This window comes from Candoia aspera, chromosome 10 (assembly GCF_035149785.1).
Source record: "Candoia aspera isolate rCanAsp1 chromosome 10, rCanAsp1.hap2, whole genome shotgun sequence".
Lineage (NCBI taxonomy): Eukaryota > Metazoa > Chordata > Lepidosauria > Squamata > Boidae > Candoia > Candoia aspera.
The window spans coordinates 24913851-24930931 of record NC_086162.1 but is presented as its reverse complement, the minus strand read 5'-3'; the positions used below and the strand labels follow the sequence as shown (position 1 = coordinate 24930931).

The 17081-nt window shown below is 53.7% G+C and overlaps 1 protein-coding gene across 1 annotated transcript; it reads right to left on the bottom strand.

Annotated features, from left to right (window-relative positions):
* Positions 1-1282: 1282 nt before the first annotated feature.
* Positions 1283-16879, bottom strand: PPP5C (protein phosphatase 5 catalytic subunit). The gene is made up of 13 exons (XM_063312413.1): positions 16726-16879; positions 13479-13720; positions 13223-13370; positions 10935-11056; positions 9727-9792; positions 8580-8678; positions 7656-7761; positions 6160-6302; positions 5878-5965; positions 5251-5291; positions 4108-4286; positions 3298-3379; positions 1283-3174 (listed from the first exon to the last, which is right to left on the bottom strand). The coding sequence occupies exons 1-13, from the start codon at positions 16862-16864 to the stop codon at positions 3112-3114; spliced, it is 1518 nt and encodes a 505-aa protein (XP_063168483.1). The 5' UTR covers positions 16865-16879; the 3' UTR covers positions 1283-3111.
* Between the last annotated feature and the right edge of the window lie 202 nt (positions 16880-17081).

Below are 17081 nucleotides of genomic sequence, written 5' to 3'. Positions count from 1 at the left end.
CCAGCCTTCACTCCAAATCTGAGCCTGTTTGTTCATGTCCTTCTTTGTCAGGGTGTAAGTGTTTCCTTCCTCTATTTATGCATCCTTTTGGGTTCCCCCCCCAAGGGGGATCTTTTAATATTGCCCTTGACCTTCTTGTTTTCTCTTTCTTCAAAAGAAATGTCCCTCCTCTTCTTTTTGATTCAAATTGGTACTCATAGATATTGGAAAAACTACAACTGATCCACCCCCACCCCCCGCCTTTTATATTGATTCTCCCAACACAGGACTGTGGCTGGCAGTGCATCAAAGGAATGGCTATTTCTGGTTTTGGCAAGGTGGGGGGAGAGAAGGAAGAAGGGGGTCTTTTGAGCAGCTTGAACCGCATGCAGGAGCAGGTCCCCAAACAGACTTGGCGGCAGCTTTTACCCCGCAAACAGCTTAGAACCAGCTGGCATCTGCAACTTGAGCTGCTTTCTGTGAAGACGAGGAAGAGAGCTGTTTTTTCATCAGATTTCTTTTCCTTCCCTCGGGGCCCTTTCAGAGAATCCCAGGGATTCTGCAATAAGGGCCCTGAAGCTGTCAGTTGCCTTCTTTGACCAGAAGGTGGCAGTGTTTCCACTCAGCTCCGTTTCTGCTTCCACCCTGTCCGCAATTTCGATGCTCTGCTCAGAAGACTCTCCACCAATCAACAGGGATCTCCAGTTTGGCACACGCTGCTGGTAATTCTGGGATTTGCAGTCCAACCTGTGTGCCAGGCTGAAGCCCTGCTACAGGACCTACTTTAGAAATGAGCAATGATGCAAGACTGGGGTTACACAGTACCAAAACCCCAGTACAGTCAACCATGGTTTACTAAACAAACTATAATTAGATGGGCTGCACAACCTGTTAAGCTGCAAAACTTGGCTTATAAACCACAACTTGCTGATAAGACAAATCCCTCTCTGGTTTAGAGAGCTGGGTCAACCAGGCTGAACCTATGGATCAGTGTTTCTCAACCTTGGCCACTTTAAGATCTGTGGACTTCAACTCCCAGAATTCCCCAGCCAGCACAGCTGTTTCTCAACCGTGGCCACTTTAAGATCCGTGGACTTCAACTCCCAGAATTCCCCAGCCAGCACAGCTGTTTCTCAACCTTGGCCACTTTAAGATCCGTGGACTTCAACTCCCAGCACAGCTGGCTGGGGAATTCTGGGAGTTGAAGTCCACGGATCTTAAAGTGGCCAAGGTTGAGAAACGCTGGCGTAGAGGATTTAATCTTTTGGAAGTGAGAAAGAAAGGCTGACACCAAGCTGGCAAGTCTTTCAATAGTTATTTTATTTTAACATCTTTTGTTTAATTACAGACAGTAAAATAGCTCAGTAGGTAGGAGGGCGAGTGGCAAAGGAATCCTGGATGTATATAAAAACCCTCCATAGTCAGCATGGGGAAAAGAACACCCAAAGTGCTTGTAGTACATTTGCTTGCTTCTCTTCTTCTCAGCCACAAAAGTAAAAAAATAAAACAGGCAGCCTGGCTTCGGTTTGGGAAAGCCAAAAGGAGGCCCCTTCCACAGGGCAAGAGTGGACACGGGAGGTCCCTGGGCGCGTGGAGGGAGAAGGAACGTGAGTGCAATGCACACCACCACCGACCTGTCCCCCTCCCCAGTTCTGTGCTCCCTCCACAGCCCCTTTTTGTCGTCACAGGTTTCTGAGGAAGAGGACTCAGAGAGAGGAAGGGAGGAGGACCATCGTCCACCCAGCAGGCAGATGACTTTGCCTCTGCGGCTGGCGGGGGGGGAGATAAAGGGGGGCTGTTTCTCTCTCTAAAGCAACAAAGGTCCATGAGATTTCAAAGCTGAAAACAACTGGAACTGCAGAAGCCCGGCCCCCCACCCTCAAGATGCCAAACACCTTGGACTGGGAGAATTCTACCCAAAACCGTCACCAAGAAGTGATGCAGGACAGTCCACCAGGACTTGGGAAGCATGGCGAGCCGACGTGGGGTTCCCCTGACCTGCATCTCTCCGGAGAGCAAAAGGACAGCTACAGAGATGGAAGGACAGGCTGCAGGAAGCCCCAGGGCCAGCCTCCACTGCCCCCCTTCCTGCATCCCTGCCTTTGCTCACAGCCTCACCATGTGGTGCCGTGAAGCCGGCCTCTGGCAAGTAAGCTGAAGATTTGGGGAAGAATTCAGCGTTGTTCATCTACTTACTTTCCAAAGCTGGGTCTGAGACAGAAGCCGAGGCAGGCCACACACCCCCTGCCTTGGCTTCTGACCTGCTGCCTAGTTTCCTCCACCCACCCCAGGACCAATCTGCACACACACTCGGGGTTCAGGCAAGGCCAAGTGCGCATCACCACCGCGGATGCAGGGAAAGCCGCTGGTCAGTGCTGATCAAGGGCTGGGTTGGGTTCTTCCTTCCTCTCTGCCAAGGGAGGGCAGACATGGATGAAAAAAGCTTAATGGTGGTTGGGGGGGGGAGATGGCCCTTTCACCCACATGTCCCTCTTCCGAGTGGCCCCTGACCTTTGGCCGCTGCGGCTCAGAACATATTAGCTGAACTTTGGCTCCAACAGACACGAGCGCAGCTCAGCGGAGGAAGGAGGGGGAGAGGGCAGAGGAAAGCTGCCCCCTTGAAGACTTTTGGTGACAGAGAGACACCGTGCTGGCCAACAAGCAAGCCCCCACTTTCCCCACCGGCTCTCCCTCTGGAATGCCCAGTGGCAGGGAATGGAAGGGGGTGAAGAGTACAAAAAAAAAATGAGGGCTTAGGGAATAAATACAGTCTTCCAAAATATATATTTCTAAAAATCATTTTGTTTCTAACGCTCTGGCTGCCGTTTCTCCCGGGGGTGAGCACGCAACGTTAGCGAGTGTGGGAAAAGAGCCACCTCTGGTCCGAACCTGCCTTTTGAGGAAAGGGACTCTCCCCCCCCGCAACCCCACCCCTGCCACAGATTCGGCTGCCTCGCCCCATCCCCCTGCCCGCAACACAATCCTGCTTCGTAGTGAAGGCTGACGTTGGGGGAAATAGTAAAAAAAAAAAGAGAGAAAAGAAAATGAAGAAAATGAAATCACGGTCACTGCCCAGCGTGTGGACCTCCAGGCGGGCTGGGAGGGGGCCGGTCAGCAGAGGTGGAAGGCAGCTTACATCATCCCCAGCTGCAGCAGCGAATTGGCATAAACCATTGGCTTAATGTTCGGATGAGGCTGAGGAAGGGAGGAAGGAAGGAAGCAAGCAAGCCTTGGTGAATCTGCCGGGAGGCCTCGCAGAGCCCAGGGCAGGGAAGCCGGAGTGCGAGGACCTGCCTCGCCCCAGAAGCAAGCACTCACCACTGCTGTGAACTGGTGGAACTCTGGCCGCAGGTCCAAGCCTTGCAAATGGATGTAGGCCCCCTTATTACCCATTTGGTCACTAGCAAAAGAGGGACGGAAAAAGCAAGTCGGCCCAGCTGTTCTCAGAGCAGCTGGAGGAGCAGGGAGGGGGGTGGCTCTTCCAGGAGGGGTGGGATTGCAAGGGTGCCTCTTGCTACCCCTTCACTCCCCGGACACGCAGCGCTCCTTAGCAAAGATCCCGTCTCCAGGTTTGAGCCGGTTCCTGCTGATGCAGCCGGCCGGCTTCAGGGTAGGAAGCAGATCCCCCGATGCCATTCCTAAGCGTGCGCGTACGTGTGTGTGGGGGCATTACATAACCTCCCCTCCCCAGCCACAAGCAGCACAAAACACCAGCCGCCATTAGCACTCAACATCATGGCCAAGGGCGGATGAGAAGGCCAGCCGGCCCTGTCCTATTTAAATAAAACCACCCTCTTGAAGGCTAAAAAGGTAGCATCTCAGGGCAAAAGCAGAGCCAGAACTCCACCGAGGTGCTACGTTTCTACATGCTGGGGGGGGGGGGGGTGTCGTCCTCCCCCCTCGAGGGAAGGGCACTCAGCTAACCAGTGAAGGTGCTGCCCACGTTTTTGCCACAGGCCCTCACTTAAAGGTCTCAATGTCCATCCGTCTCCAAAAACAAAAAAATGAATAAAATCTGAGCGCCAGAGAAGGGGCTCCCCAGCTCCTCCTGATTTCTGGTCGCCCTCGTCTAACTTGCCCCCTACAGAGCCCTTTCATGGGGGCCTCCCCAGCTGCCCCCCAACTCACCAGTAGTTGGGGGCCGAGAAGACCGTGACGCACTTCCCATCGTGAGCCACCTCGTAGCCCTCGGGCTTCACCTCGTGGCTGCGGATGATGTAGTCTAAATGGTTGCGCTCCAGGAAACTCTTGGTGACGTCGGGCCCAAACTGGCAGCTCACGCCCCGCTTGCTGACTGACCGGCCATTCTGAAAGAGGCACCAGGGGAGCCGCTGCTCAGTCAAGGGCAGGGCACTACAACCGCGGGACCCTGCAAGTCTGAGTCTGCTGGGCCGCCGCCTCCTCCTCCTCGTTCAGTAACTCAGGGGGGCTTCTGGGCTGCTTCCCGGTGTCGTCTGAGCATTTCTGTGAACCCAAAAATGCTTCGGCCCCCTTGGCCGAGTCAACAGGGCCTGCCTATCCCCATCGAGAGCATCTTCCTTACTCTCTACAATGGTGGGTAAAGCACCCAGGGCTGGATGGGTGGAGATGCGGCTTTGGTGAGGCTTCTATCTCAGTCCTGCCCTCCTCTTAAAACTGGGGGGAAGGGAAGGGGGGAGGACCTCTAACAGCATGTTGTTTTTGAAGGGTTTTCCCCCCTCCCTACAGTGGCCCGCAGTTCTATGAACCAGCCACACCAGCTAGCACTATTTTCTTTGCATGTCCTGGCCCCCACAGTGTTTTCCTATTTGCGACACCTTGGCTGGGTTCCCACAACGCATTAAACCCTGAAACCCGCTTCACAGACACCAGTCCTCTGCTCCCCAAACACACAGCGCCTGAATGCGCTGACCATAGTTTAGAATAACAGCCTGGTTCAACACGGGCCGCATTTCTCACCACGTGCTGTGCCACAAACTGCCAACCCCATTTGTGCTGGTCTTTGGCCGTTAAGAAAGATTTTATCTGATTGCCACCCCGTTCGATCAGGGATTGGGGCGTGGTGCAAAGCCAGGCCCAAGGGAAGGGGAGGGGGATTTTCAGTTAATAGCAGCTGAAGAAAGGGCCACGTCCAGTCTTGGAGAATCAGAAGCTTGGGGAAGAGAACAGCTGATTCAAAGGCCGTGTGTGTGCAATGCCAGGCCAGGATCCCAGGGGTCAGTTGGGGCTTAGATGATGCCAAAAGCTGAACCCTAAGTTGAAGGGCACCAGGAGTGCCAGAGCTGGACTCACCTGGGGTTGGGGGTCCGACCAGAGCAAGTCACACATGGGACCTGCCCAAGAGAAGACAAGAGGTCAAGTGAACAGAACAAGGCAGGCAAAAAACACAACACAGAACATTAGCAGACCATTCTTGACAAAACTAACCTTTTACTAAATCTCCCCTGGTTTTTGCCCATCTACCGGAATCCAGGATTCCAGACTGCCTCTCTGTTCTCACCAGAAGCCTCAATGTGCAGGTATCTAATTCTACCCCACTCCCCCAGCATATTTCATTGCCAGGCCAGGACATCTGAGATATTTTGGCACAGCTAAGCTTCTGCTAACAGGCCCACCCAGGAGGCAAAGTCCACAGTACAGGGGGGCAGATATACGCACCCATAAACACCACCCGTGATAAAGTTTAGCGGCTTCCTCCCCCTCCAGAGATCTTGGGCAACAAGACCCTCAGCCATGATGGTCATGCAACCTGGCAGCCGCAGCCCAAAGTGTCTGGAAGCTGGTTGGTTGGGGAAAGTCAAGCCAGGGTTGGTTTATTTAGGCAAATGGGACCTCACGAAAGCAGGAAGCACCCCATCCAGCTAGACACCGGAGGCGATTATACGCCCCCGGGACTCCCCCACCGAGCCTTTCGCTCACCTGAGTCTGGAGGCTGGCGATTCCTCTCAATCTTCCTGATATCGTCTAACGTGACGCCGTCTTCACTGAAAAGTCCACCGTGCATTATCTGGTGGGGGGGAGCTGGGATCAGCCTGAGCCAGGCAGGGGTGTCCAAAGAGCCTCAGGAGGGGGGCACTGCAGGAGCCAGAGATGGCGGCCACAACCCAAAGTGCCTCAGTCACGTGGCCAGGACGGCCACCTTGGCTTCCGTGACTCTCCCTGGACCCCTCTGGCCCTACCCAGCCCGCCCGGCCACCTTACCAGAACTTTGCCGTTGATGCACTGCACCAAGGGCAGCCATTCAAAGACTTCGCTGAAGAGCTCAAACATCTGAGCTGTGTACTTGGCTTTGACCTCGCCTTCGAAGCCGTAGATCTGATTCATGTTGTCCGTTTCGTGGTTCCCTGAAGGGTGGAGGGAATCGGGAGGCATTAAACATCCAACCCAAAGCAGGGCTTTGTCGTACACGCTCCAGCTTGCGTTTTCCGGCCAAGGGAACTTCTGTGCCCAAAGGAGGTTGGAACCAACCCTGAGGGGGCCCCGTTCCCTCGCAACACGTGGGTGTCCTCCAGTGTTGTGCTGAGCCGCAATCTGGGGATACGCATGAGCTCACCTGAGTCAGCTGAGGTGGTTAATAATTCTAATAAATAAATAGGCTCAACACCTCTCCCCAAATAACCCTAAACGCCGCCCTGGTGACTGTGGCTGCCTCAAGCAGAGTTGGATTGCTGGTTGAGCGAGGGAAGGAGGCCACCAAGGGTCCTCTAAACATGTTGGCCTCCAACACTGTAATCCTTAACCCCACCAGCTGTGCTGATCAGGCCTGAAGGACTTAGAGCTGTAAAGGTCAGGGGGAGCTCCCCCCACAAAATGGCTGACTGGGGACAGCCCTGTGATGAAGATGCTTTGGGCAGCTTCCCAGCACAGCATCCTTCTGGTGTGTTCCTGATGGCATCTCTCGGCACCAGCGCTCCTGTGCAGCTGTTGTCAGGGGTGATAAGGGTTGAAACTCATCTCGGAAGGGACTAGATTAAGGAAAGTTGATTTCCTCAGTCTGGGATGAGACATCTTCTCAACTCAAGCAATTGCAAGGTGGCAACGCAATTATTCAGGAGAAATTTTACACCTTCATTTTGGTTCAAAGCAAGCCTGGAAGACACTAACAATGACCGCTGGAGGATACGCTAACCTGATGGTTTGGTTCTGGCATGACACGCTGCAGCAACTTGGCCAGCGTGATTTGCTTATCCTGGTTTATGGTTTAGCATGGAGGGCACCAGCCTTGCCCAATGAGATATATTCGATAAACCACAGGTCGGCATCGCGTGAGAGCCAGGTCACTGTTGAGACCTAGAGAGAAGCACAACCTGAAGGGGAAGGTGCAGGTGTCATGCTCAACCCTCCAGGTACCAATGCTCACACACCGCACTAAAGCCTCGCCATAAAGTGCCGTTGGGGAAAACTTCCCCAGTCATCCGTCACCAGATGGCAATCGCCAGAGCGGGGTGGGGCTTTTTTGAAAGGACTTGAGAGGGACCAACAAAACACCGTTGTTTTTTACATTTATTTGGACTGGGTTTTTATAAGACGTTAGCCCCCCCGAGTCGCTATGGCGAGATGGGTGGCTTTACAAACTGAATGAACTAATGAACGAACAGCACAACAGGGCAAAGGTGAGCACGGAGCTGCCTGGGAGGGGCCAGCCCGCCATCCTGCCCCTCCCTGACCCACAAATATTTGGAGAATCAGATGCTTACCTCGGAGTAAGTGGAAATGATCGGGATATAGCAGCTTGAAACCAAAGAGTGTTAGTATCACCTCCACGGAGAAGGAACCACGGTCAACAAAATCCCCATTGAATAGCTGGGGTGGGGCTTGCTCAGGAAAAAAACACAATCCGCTTGGGAAACATGGTGCTTCCCCCCCACCTCATTCTCCCAGCTTCTCCACACCCACCCTCATGCCTCCTTAAGGCTCCTTCTTATTCCCCCCACCAAAGAACCTGTTCTGCATTCTACCCAGAGCTGCTAGGAAGAAAACCAAGTGTTAATGTAAGCCAAAGGTTGGAGTGCTGAAACCAGGCCGAGACAATGGCCAGCCAGAGGCTGCTGAGTTAATGTCAGCCGTTTCGGGGAAACTGAAGGAGCAATTACAAAAACCACACAGTTGAATTTTTGGAAATTCCACCCGCCCTTCATTCTAGAAAGACTCTGACAAAGTCTTGTGGAATCTCCTAGCTCGGTGTTTTTCAAACTTGGCCACCTGAAGATGGGTGGCTGGCTGGGGAACTCTGGGTGTTGAAGTCCACCCATCTTCAAGTGGCCAAGTTTGAAAAACACCGAGCTAGCTTCTGTGAAATACCTGAGACCCAACTTTGGTTTCAAGAAGCCTCCCCTTGTAAGAATGTCAGAGTGCAAGAGCTGAGCGTTGTCTGACAATCCCAGGGCACTGCCCAGCACACCCAGAGGTTCGGAGAAGGGCCTCCAGCCGATGGGGGACAGAGACAGCTTCAGCTGGCCCCAGCTCTCCTAGGCCCTGGCACAAAGTGACAACAGGAAGAGGACTCCTGTTCCGGCTGGGGTAGAACTACAGCTGGCCCAGAACCTAAACAGCTGCCTTTCTCTCCAAGGAGCAGATCACCAGAGCTTACAGCAGCCCAGAGAAGTACCACCAAAAGATACGTATGGATTATTTTCCGAGGGCAGCCCGTTCAACTCAAATATATTCAGAAGGTCATAGTACTGCCCGTGGGTGTCTCCACAGACAGTAATTTTCTCTGTCTAGATTAAAGGAAAGAAAAGAAGACAAAGAGGCAGCAGAGGTCATAAAGATGAGTCAGATACGAGCATTTATCACCATCCCTGGATAATTTTTCTCCTCTTGTTTTTCCACTAAATAAGTCCCAGGAGACCTTGTGCCCCTAGCTAATTCATAAGGGGACCCAGGAAAATCCACTTTGGTGCTTTCCGCCAGACATCAAAACACTTTGCTTGGTCTTGTCAGGTGCAAATGACCCCAGACGTTTTTAGGGAGGCAAGAAATCCACAGAACAGGGACAAGCTCGGGACGTGAGCAGCATAACCCGAGAAAGGCCACGCGAGAGCATGTGCGGGGTGGTGATGCAAATCCACCTCGCCTAATTGCATGGTCCTGCCACCGCCACCCCTCCCTGACTCCAAAGAGGTTAATGGATTCCTCGGGGGCTCCTAGACTGACCACAAAATTATTATTTCTAGTTAGCACTGGCAACGAGAGAACCGTTGACAGGATGGGCCTGTTAAACAGATACCCAAGTTCAAAGAGAACAGATGGAACTGAGATGCACCAGTGGAACTAAATGGAAAGGACCCGGGGAGGTGGGGGATAATTTGTGGGTGCCACTTTCACACCAAAAAAAGGCAAGTTGCAGGCCAAAGGTAATCTGAGAGCAATCTGAGCAGAGTTTCTCAACCTGGGCCACTTTAAGATGCGCGGACTTCAACTCCCAGAATTCCCCAGCCAGCCATGCTGGCTGGGGAATTCTGGGAGTTGAGGTCCACACATCTGAAAGTGGCCCAGATTGAGAAATACCAGACTAGAGAGTCCTCACATTCCAAAACAAGAGTTATGGGAGTAAGGGAGGAATCACAGGTGCGCCATCCAAGTATTTTCTATTTTCATTATTTTCTTTTTTCTTACTCTTGTTTTTAAACTATGTTGTTTTGTTCCTTTAATCCAAGAGGCGCCACCCCGAGTTGCGACTTTGAAATGGGCGGGCTACCTTGGTGGGTGTGACAGTAGTGAGTAAAACATACAAACAAGCTACCCCAGGGAGAAAGATCCCCGTACCTCTTTTAACGTGGTTTCTACGAGGGTGGGCAGTTTCGACAGCACCTCCTTCACTTGCACCAAGATCTGCAGGAGGGAAAAGGGTTGCTGCTGACCGGCAGGCAGGGAGGAAAGGGGAACGCAACGACCTGGGCCGGGGCGCGAAGCCTTTCCACATAATCCGCCCTCAGGGTCAGCTCAGATTCAGCGAAGCCCTTAAGTCCCTTGCCGGTATTTTAAAGCAGACGTCCCCAACGTTCAGGATCACGGACAACCTTAACACCCCCCACCCCAAAGTGTGACAGCACTTTAAGGACCGAGGAAAGAGAGTTGAAACCTTTGTTTTCTTTTCAGAACAACTTGTTTCCCCTCAATCTGGCATTAGACAAACTGGCCTGCCCTGCCTGTTAAATGCAGGCGATTCCCGGAACTGGAAGGGGGGGGGGGTGCCTGATAGGAGGGCTGCGAGAAATCGTAGAACCTCTAGACTTCGTTGCCTCTTTCCACGGTTTTACCCCCATCTTCACTGCTGCAGGCCAGGCGACACGGGCTTCGTTTGAGCGCCTCAGACCGTCCCATCCCGTGGACTGCCTGTCTTCGCTCTCAAGCTGTGGAGAAGCTGGGTGGGTGTGCTGTGGGATGCTAGAAAAAACAACGGATGGAAACCTCCCCTCCCTGCAGGCCACCAGATTTGCTCCTGCGCCAGATCCTGAGGTTCAGGTTGCTTAAAGCATCGTATCGTTACAAGGAGCAGCCTCATGGTTCTCCCCACGCTCTGAACCCAGCCTTTCCACCCTCCCGATGTGACAGCATACAGGTAGTCCTCACTAAATTACCATCCGCTTAATGACGGTTCAGATACACGGCAGGGCTAAAAAAGTTACTTACAACGCGTCCTCAAAGTTACAACTGTCGCACCACCCCTGCAGTCCCGCGATCGCAGTTTGGGTGCTCGGCAACCAGCTCGCACTTATGACCGGCTGCAGCATCCTGCGGTCCTGTGATTGTGATTTACGACCTTCCCAGCCAGCTCCCAACCAGCCAAATTAATAGGGAACCACTGGTTTGCTTAACGGCCGCTGTGATTCGCTTAACGGCCGCGGTACAAAAGGTCGTATAATCGGGTCCGGTCCTGTGATGCCTCGCTTAAGGACTGCATTAGCAACTGAAAATGCAGTTGTTAAGTGAGGACTCCCTGTATAAGGGGCAGGGAGGGGCAGGGCAGTTACCTGATATGCACATTTCCTGTGGAGCTTCTTCTGCTCCTTGTACCACTGCATCAGGTCCTTCATGAACTCCAGGGTCACTTTCCCATTCTCCAGTTTGGGGCCACTGTACTCATCCTCGATAGCTGAGGAGGACGGGACAGAAGGAGCGAGGTGGTCAGCCAAGGCTGTGCTGGGGAGGCGCAGGGCATTCCCGGCTTCCTCCTTCCAGGACTGAACAGGAACCAGGCCCCGCGCCTTGTTCTTTAGCGCAGCTGGGGCAACTGCTTCCCAGCCAGGCACTGCCTCTTAGTTTCTTATTACTTTCCTGACTCTGAGGGTCGAAGAAGAGGCATAGCCGTTCTGTTACTGACAGGACTGAGTGGGCAAAAAGGAAGAGGGGGCAAGGAAGTGACATCCTGCCACCAGGGTTCAGCAGCACGCTCTAAGGCAGAAGGCCAAAGGCAGCGGAACAAGAGGGCGGAAGGACTGCAGGCAGCCTATGTGCAGCTTCGCAGCCCTGCTTTAAGCCCAAGGAAAAAATTAAAAATGCCCTTGTGTCGGTAAGACAGTCACTGAAGAACTTCCAGATCTCCCACCCCTTCATGGAGGAATCCGGGTGAACTGAGAAAGCATCCTGCTCTTTTTGGCAGCTGTCAGTGGCAACGGGAGGCCAGCTGAGCTGTGTCTCAGGGAAGCCAGCCCTCGGCGTTCCCAAAAGTCTCACCAAAGACCCTCCTGATTGGTTAAAAAAAAATTGCTGCCATTTTTTCAGGTCTGGGCAAAGCCCTCAAATCACTTGCTGGGGATGGAAGCAGACTACCAGGAGGGAGGGGCACACAGGGATTTCAGGACAGGCCCCTCCTGTGGCATTTAGGAGACATGCCAAGATGCCCTTCCTGTAATTAAGATGTGTGCAGCTGCTTTCCTGAAAATTCGGCTGAACTGCCAACCTCAAACTACAGGAATTGTTCTCCCTGCGTCCGCTGTCCAGCTTTCTTTTAAGAAATAGATGGGTTGGGAAAAGCTGCGGCTTGCAGGACGTTTAGATTCAGAATCGAGGGCACACCAGATGCCGCTGTGTGGCTGCTCAGTCCGGACGCTGAAAGATTAAGGGATCTGGCTGCCGTAGCAGCTGGCCCGCTGCAAGCAACAGTCTATTTATTTTTACTGATTAAACTTCTCCACATGAAGATCTATTTATGACGCAAGATTCCGGTCTATTTTGGGCCCTAGCAGGAAACCCCAGCACAGACACCCGCGTGAAACAGCATTGCTCATCCGTACGAGGACGTCAGGCTCCCCCTGGAAAAGGCTGATGCTGGGAGAAACTGGGGAGGCGCAGACCCCCCCTCTCCATTTCCAAGCCAGAGCATCAGCAGTTCCTGTGAGGGGGCGCAGCCAGCCAGGTGCTAACAAGCTGAAAACAGTGGCCTGAACCCCAAAACAGAAGCAGGAGAGCGCCCAGCTGGCTTCCCATCTTGATTTCTAACGAACCCTGACTCCATGTGACTATGTAGGGCCCTGAAAGCCTGGATTCCCCCCCACCCCTGCTACCAATTTCTAATTTTTAATCTAAAAATGAAAAAAGCACTGATGACAGATTTAGGGAAACTAACACTAAGAAGTAATCCAATTTCATTTCTGTCCAGCCATGTTTGTCACTAAGGCCAAGTGCAGCCACCGACATGCGCCCACCCCCCGACAGTAGCAAGCTTGCAATCTTCCCTTAGGGCCTTTATGACAGCCTTCCCCCAATGCACGGTTTTCTTTATTCAGAGAATTTACATCCCTCCTTCAGGCAGCACTCGGGAGAACGCTGGATTTTTCAAATAAAATAGGGAGTGGCTATTTCCCAGAGCAGGGAGGGTCCAACGGAGGCCCGAGGCTCTGTGTAAACAGCCAGGAATCTGACAGACTCAGGGTCTACTCTGGAACTACTGCTCAGAAGTAGGAGTTTTTTGGCAGCTGTGCAGAAGCACCTCCAGCATTAGATCGACACCGAAGGAGCCTTCAAAGCCGAGGCGGTCTGAGAGCCCTGCGCTGTGCCCTGCACCCCACTTCAGGGAGGCCGGGCCACTGGGCCCTCAGCTCCTTTCGCAGGAACTTTAAGCTTGCAAGTTTGCAAGACTCCCAAGTAGGGCTTGCTCCTGATTCAGCCCCTCTCTCCTGTTCGCTCCTGGGGTGGGCGGGAGCCGACCTCCTCGCTAGCAGCCCCGAGGCCTCTGGAAAGAGGCAACAACGGGGGCTCGGGCCAGGGGACCCCGCTAAGTTTCCCAGGAACATCAGCCCGCTCTCCTGCCTCGACTCACTCATATTCTCTATGTCCAGGGAGTCGACCACAGACCGCTTGTGCTCGTCACTGGCAATGGCCCGCTCGAATGCTTTCTGCTTCACAATCTTGTTGCACTCCTGGTACTTCATCTTGGCATCCTTATCGTTTGGCTTCACCTTTACGACCTGGGGCGGGGGAGAAAAGGGAGGGTGGTAGGCCTCGGTAAATTCCACCTCGCATCTAACCCCTTCTCACCACCCCCTTCCCTTGCCCTCCCCACGTCTCTCACTCACCGTCTCGTAGTCCCGCAAGGCCGCCTTGAACTTCCCCAAGGCCATGTTGCTGGTCGCCCGGCGGTAATAGCCTTTGATGTACTTTTTGTCCAAGTCGATGGACCTGGTGGCATCTGCCAGGGCGTAGCCATAGCATTCCGTCCGCAGGTAGGCCAGGCTGCGGTTGGCATAGTAGATGGCATTGGTGGGGTTCAGTTCAATGGCCTGGGTGTAATACTTGACTGCATTCTCATAGTCCTTCACTGTGGGGGAAAGAAAGAAGCCCTAAAAAGACCAGCTCTGAGTTCCCTTTGAGCTCCAGGGGCCAGAAGGTGACAAAGCCGGGTGCGATTCCTGTCCTGTGTCCCCCCACAGCCAAGTTCATTCCACACGCAAGTCCTCAGTTCATTTCATGCTACAAAAATGCGTTCAAATAACAGGCTTTGCCCAAACAAGGAAATCAAATTCTGATTTATTATGGGGGCCTGGTTCACACAGCTTGCTAAGGCAGCGTTTCTCAACCTCGGCCACTTTGAGATGTGTGGACTTCAACTCCCAGAATTCCCCAGCCAGCCACCTGCTAAGATAACAGAGAGGTTCCCATAAAACCCTGAACTCTGGGGTCCCCAACTGCATTTTAGCCCAGCTTAGCATGTCATAAGAACAAGAAGGGCAGAGAAAGCAGGATCCAGACTTCTCCTTTTCTGTTTTGGGAAGGGGAAGAACATCCCATAGAAACAGAACCCACCTAAGAAAGAATCCCCTTCTCTGCCCAATGAACAGAACATGCCAGGGCCGACCCATGGAGGCGCCGATGGTTGCATTTTTGCAAACTGTGTAAAGGTGAAGCCCACAGCACAGACACGCTCCATTTTTCTCTTTCTCCCTCACTCCGCCCCAAAGGGCAATCCTGTTGTTTGGCCCCGTCTTTGCTCGTGATGCTCCTGCAGGAGTGCTACTGCTTCGGTTGCAGTCACTAGTTGCTGTAAAACACAACTGGAGGGCACACACCAGAAGGACTGGAGTTCCTAGGGAAATCCGACCTATCTGTAACTCCCACCCTTGAAGCAAACTTCAGCTAACGGAACATGATGACTATACAGTGTTGGCAAGGAGCTGGCCGTGTTTTTAGACTGTTTTCAGCCACACGGATTTTGTTAACGAACACTCATCTCCAAATCCCCCCGCTACAAGGTTGGCAAAAAGAAAAGAAAAAAGCAGCACATTATTGTATATACAAAATTCCCATGTTATGCAACAGGGATCCACGAAAGCCAGAATGAAATATTTTATATCTAAGAGGATATAACCACCTCTTCCTTCAGGGCACAAGCCGCCCGTGCCAAGGGTTGAAGGAGAGCCACATTCTGGCAGTCCAAAACACCTGAGCTGTTTAATAACCAACTTCATCATAACATGACCTGGGGGCAGAGCAAAAGTGAAGCACTTGTAGCAGCAAGGAGGCAGAGAAATCCACCACTGAAAACTAGTTTTCAAGGACAATGTTGGAGATGCGAGAACAAGGGTTCATGTGAGCCCATTGGAAGGAGATCGCTTTCTGCTGAATCCCCAAGGAGGCAAAGAAACAGAATTCTGTTGCTCATCTTCTTATTCTGGGCAGGCAGCCTTTCCCAGTTTGTGGAAGAAAAGGCACATCTGCTTCTTTCTACAGGGAAATGACTCTGTTTCAGCCTATCAACCCAGCAACCTGCTCCAGTGGGTCTGGCCCGCCTCTCAGCAACACTCCCAAAGCTCTGCAAACTGCTGATTGTAACAGATTTAAATGCTAATTCTCCAGATGGATCACTGCGCTCTTCACTAAAGATGATTCTAGTGGATGCTTGGACAACTGGCCGCATTGTTCACACTTCAGGCTCCCTTGCTTGCATGCAATCAGCAGAGGTAATCTTATTTGTGCCATTCACTTTCAACTTGCTGGTATGGAGGAATGCAGAAATAAAGTCAATGTCAGAATTCAAGAATTGTTAGCAGAACTGTTAAGAGATAAGTTTTACTTTTTTATTGTAGACTGTAAGCTGTCCAGAGTCATTCTGGAGTTGAGTGGCCTCCAAATCTAATGAATAAATAAATCGTAAGAGAGAATGGAAAGGACAACAGAGTCCAGAGAAAGGAGGGAACATGAGAAAGAGACTCAAAATAACCCCACCTTAAGAGGGGGCAAAGCCAGGCTTTCAAGATTCTGTGATCTTACCCCACAAGCATAGACTTCCCGTAGTTCTGTTTCCTGACCTGGCCTACCCTGAAGGGCTGGCTGCCAGGCACTGAGCCAGGTTAGGACCTGCTAAGTCCATATTCAAGTCCGTAAAAAGACCTTTGCTTCCGCCGGTCCACTCTGTAGGTGGCTGCATGCCGGGCTGGACAAGACCAGGTTGTTCTGACAGCCCCTGCCCTCTCTTTTCCTCCTGGCCCAGAAAACTACCAAAGCAGGGACAGATTATTCTCCAAACGAGGTCAAGGCTGCACGATGTAGGCCCAGGCCTCGGACTGCAGGCCCACTCCTGTTTCAGGTGAAGGGGGATAACAACAGGAGAGCTGCCAGCCTCCCCTTCTCTTGGTGCTCGGGAGGATGCTCCTCGCTGCCTGTCCACTCTCCCAACGCATAAGCTGAACGAAGCGGCCCCCTCAGGGCCGCTCCCACGGAGAAGACCCTCCCCCACAACCAAGCAGAAGACCCCGGTTTGGGCAGCAACGCCCCCGGCTTCCCCAGAAGACCCGCGAGAGGTGTGGGGCGCGCCCCACTTCCCACGCTGGCCTCCAGGGTCTCGGAAGGGGAGGCTCCTCGCGTGGGCTGCCCCGTCCTCGCCAAGCCAAGCCAAGCGTGGGAAAAGATTCCGCCGGGCTCCCACTCCCATCAGCCACGCCCGCTGAGCCCAGACGGGTTCGCAGCCCAGGCTGCCACGGGAATGGAGGGGCAGCCCAGCGCACAGCAGTCTGCCTGGGGCTACAAGGCCCCTCGGCCCCGATGGCTAGGGGAGGATGGGGGGGGCGGTCCCGGTCCAGTGGCAAGCACGGGATCACCCCGACTACAACTCCCATCAGCCACGCCGGCTGGGGATGATGGGGCCCGCGGTCCAGCGAGCCCAGACCACCCCTCGAGGAAGTCGCCTTTCCTCCCGATGGCCTTTGGTCCCGCCCTCCTGGAAGCCCCGCCCCTCCCCTCCCGCAATTGGCCCCGCCCCGCAGGCTACACCCCCTCCCGCCGGCCCCGCCTCCCCTCCCTCCCCCCCTCCCTCTCCGCAGCCGCTACCTTTGAAGTAATCGTTCGCCTGCGTCTTGAGGACTTCGGCTCGCTCCAGCGCCCCCGGCTCCCCTTCCTGCGGCGGCCGCCCGGCGCCCCCTCCGCCCCCGCCGCCGCCGCCGTTCTCCGCCCGCTCTCCCTCCGCCATCGCCGCCGGGCCGTAAAGCGAGGCGCCCTGACAACCAGCGACGGGGGGCCGAGGGGGGAAACCCAGCAGCCGTCAAGCTCGGCCGTCGCAAACCACCGCTTAGCGGGAAAACGGCGAGGGCGGAGCCTGCGGCGGAAACGTCAACGGGGCGGGACCTGGCGCGTGCAGCGGCCGCTGCCGTTCATGCGCAGAAGCGCCGCGAGGAAGCGGGTCCCTC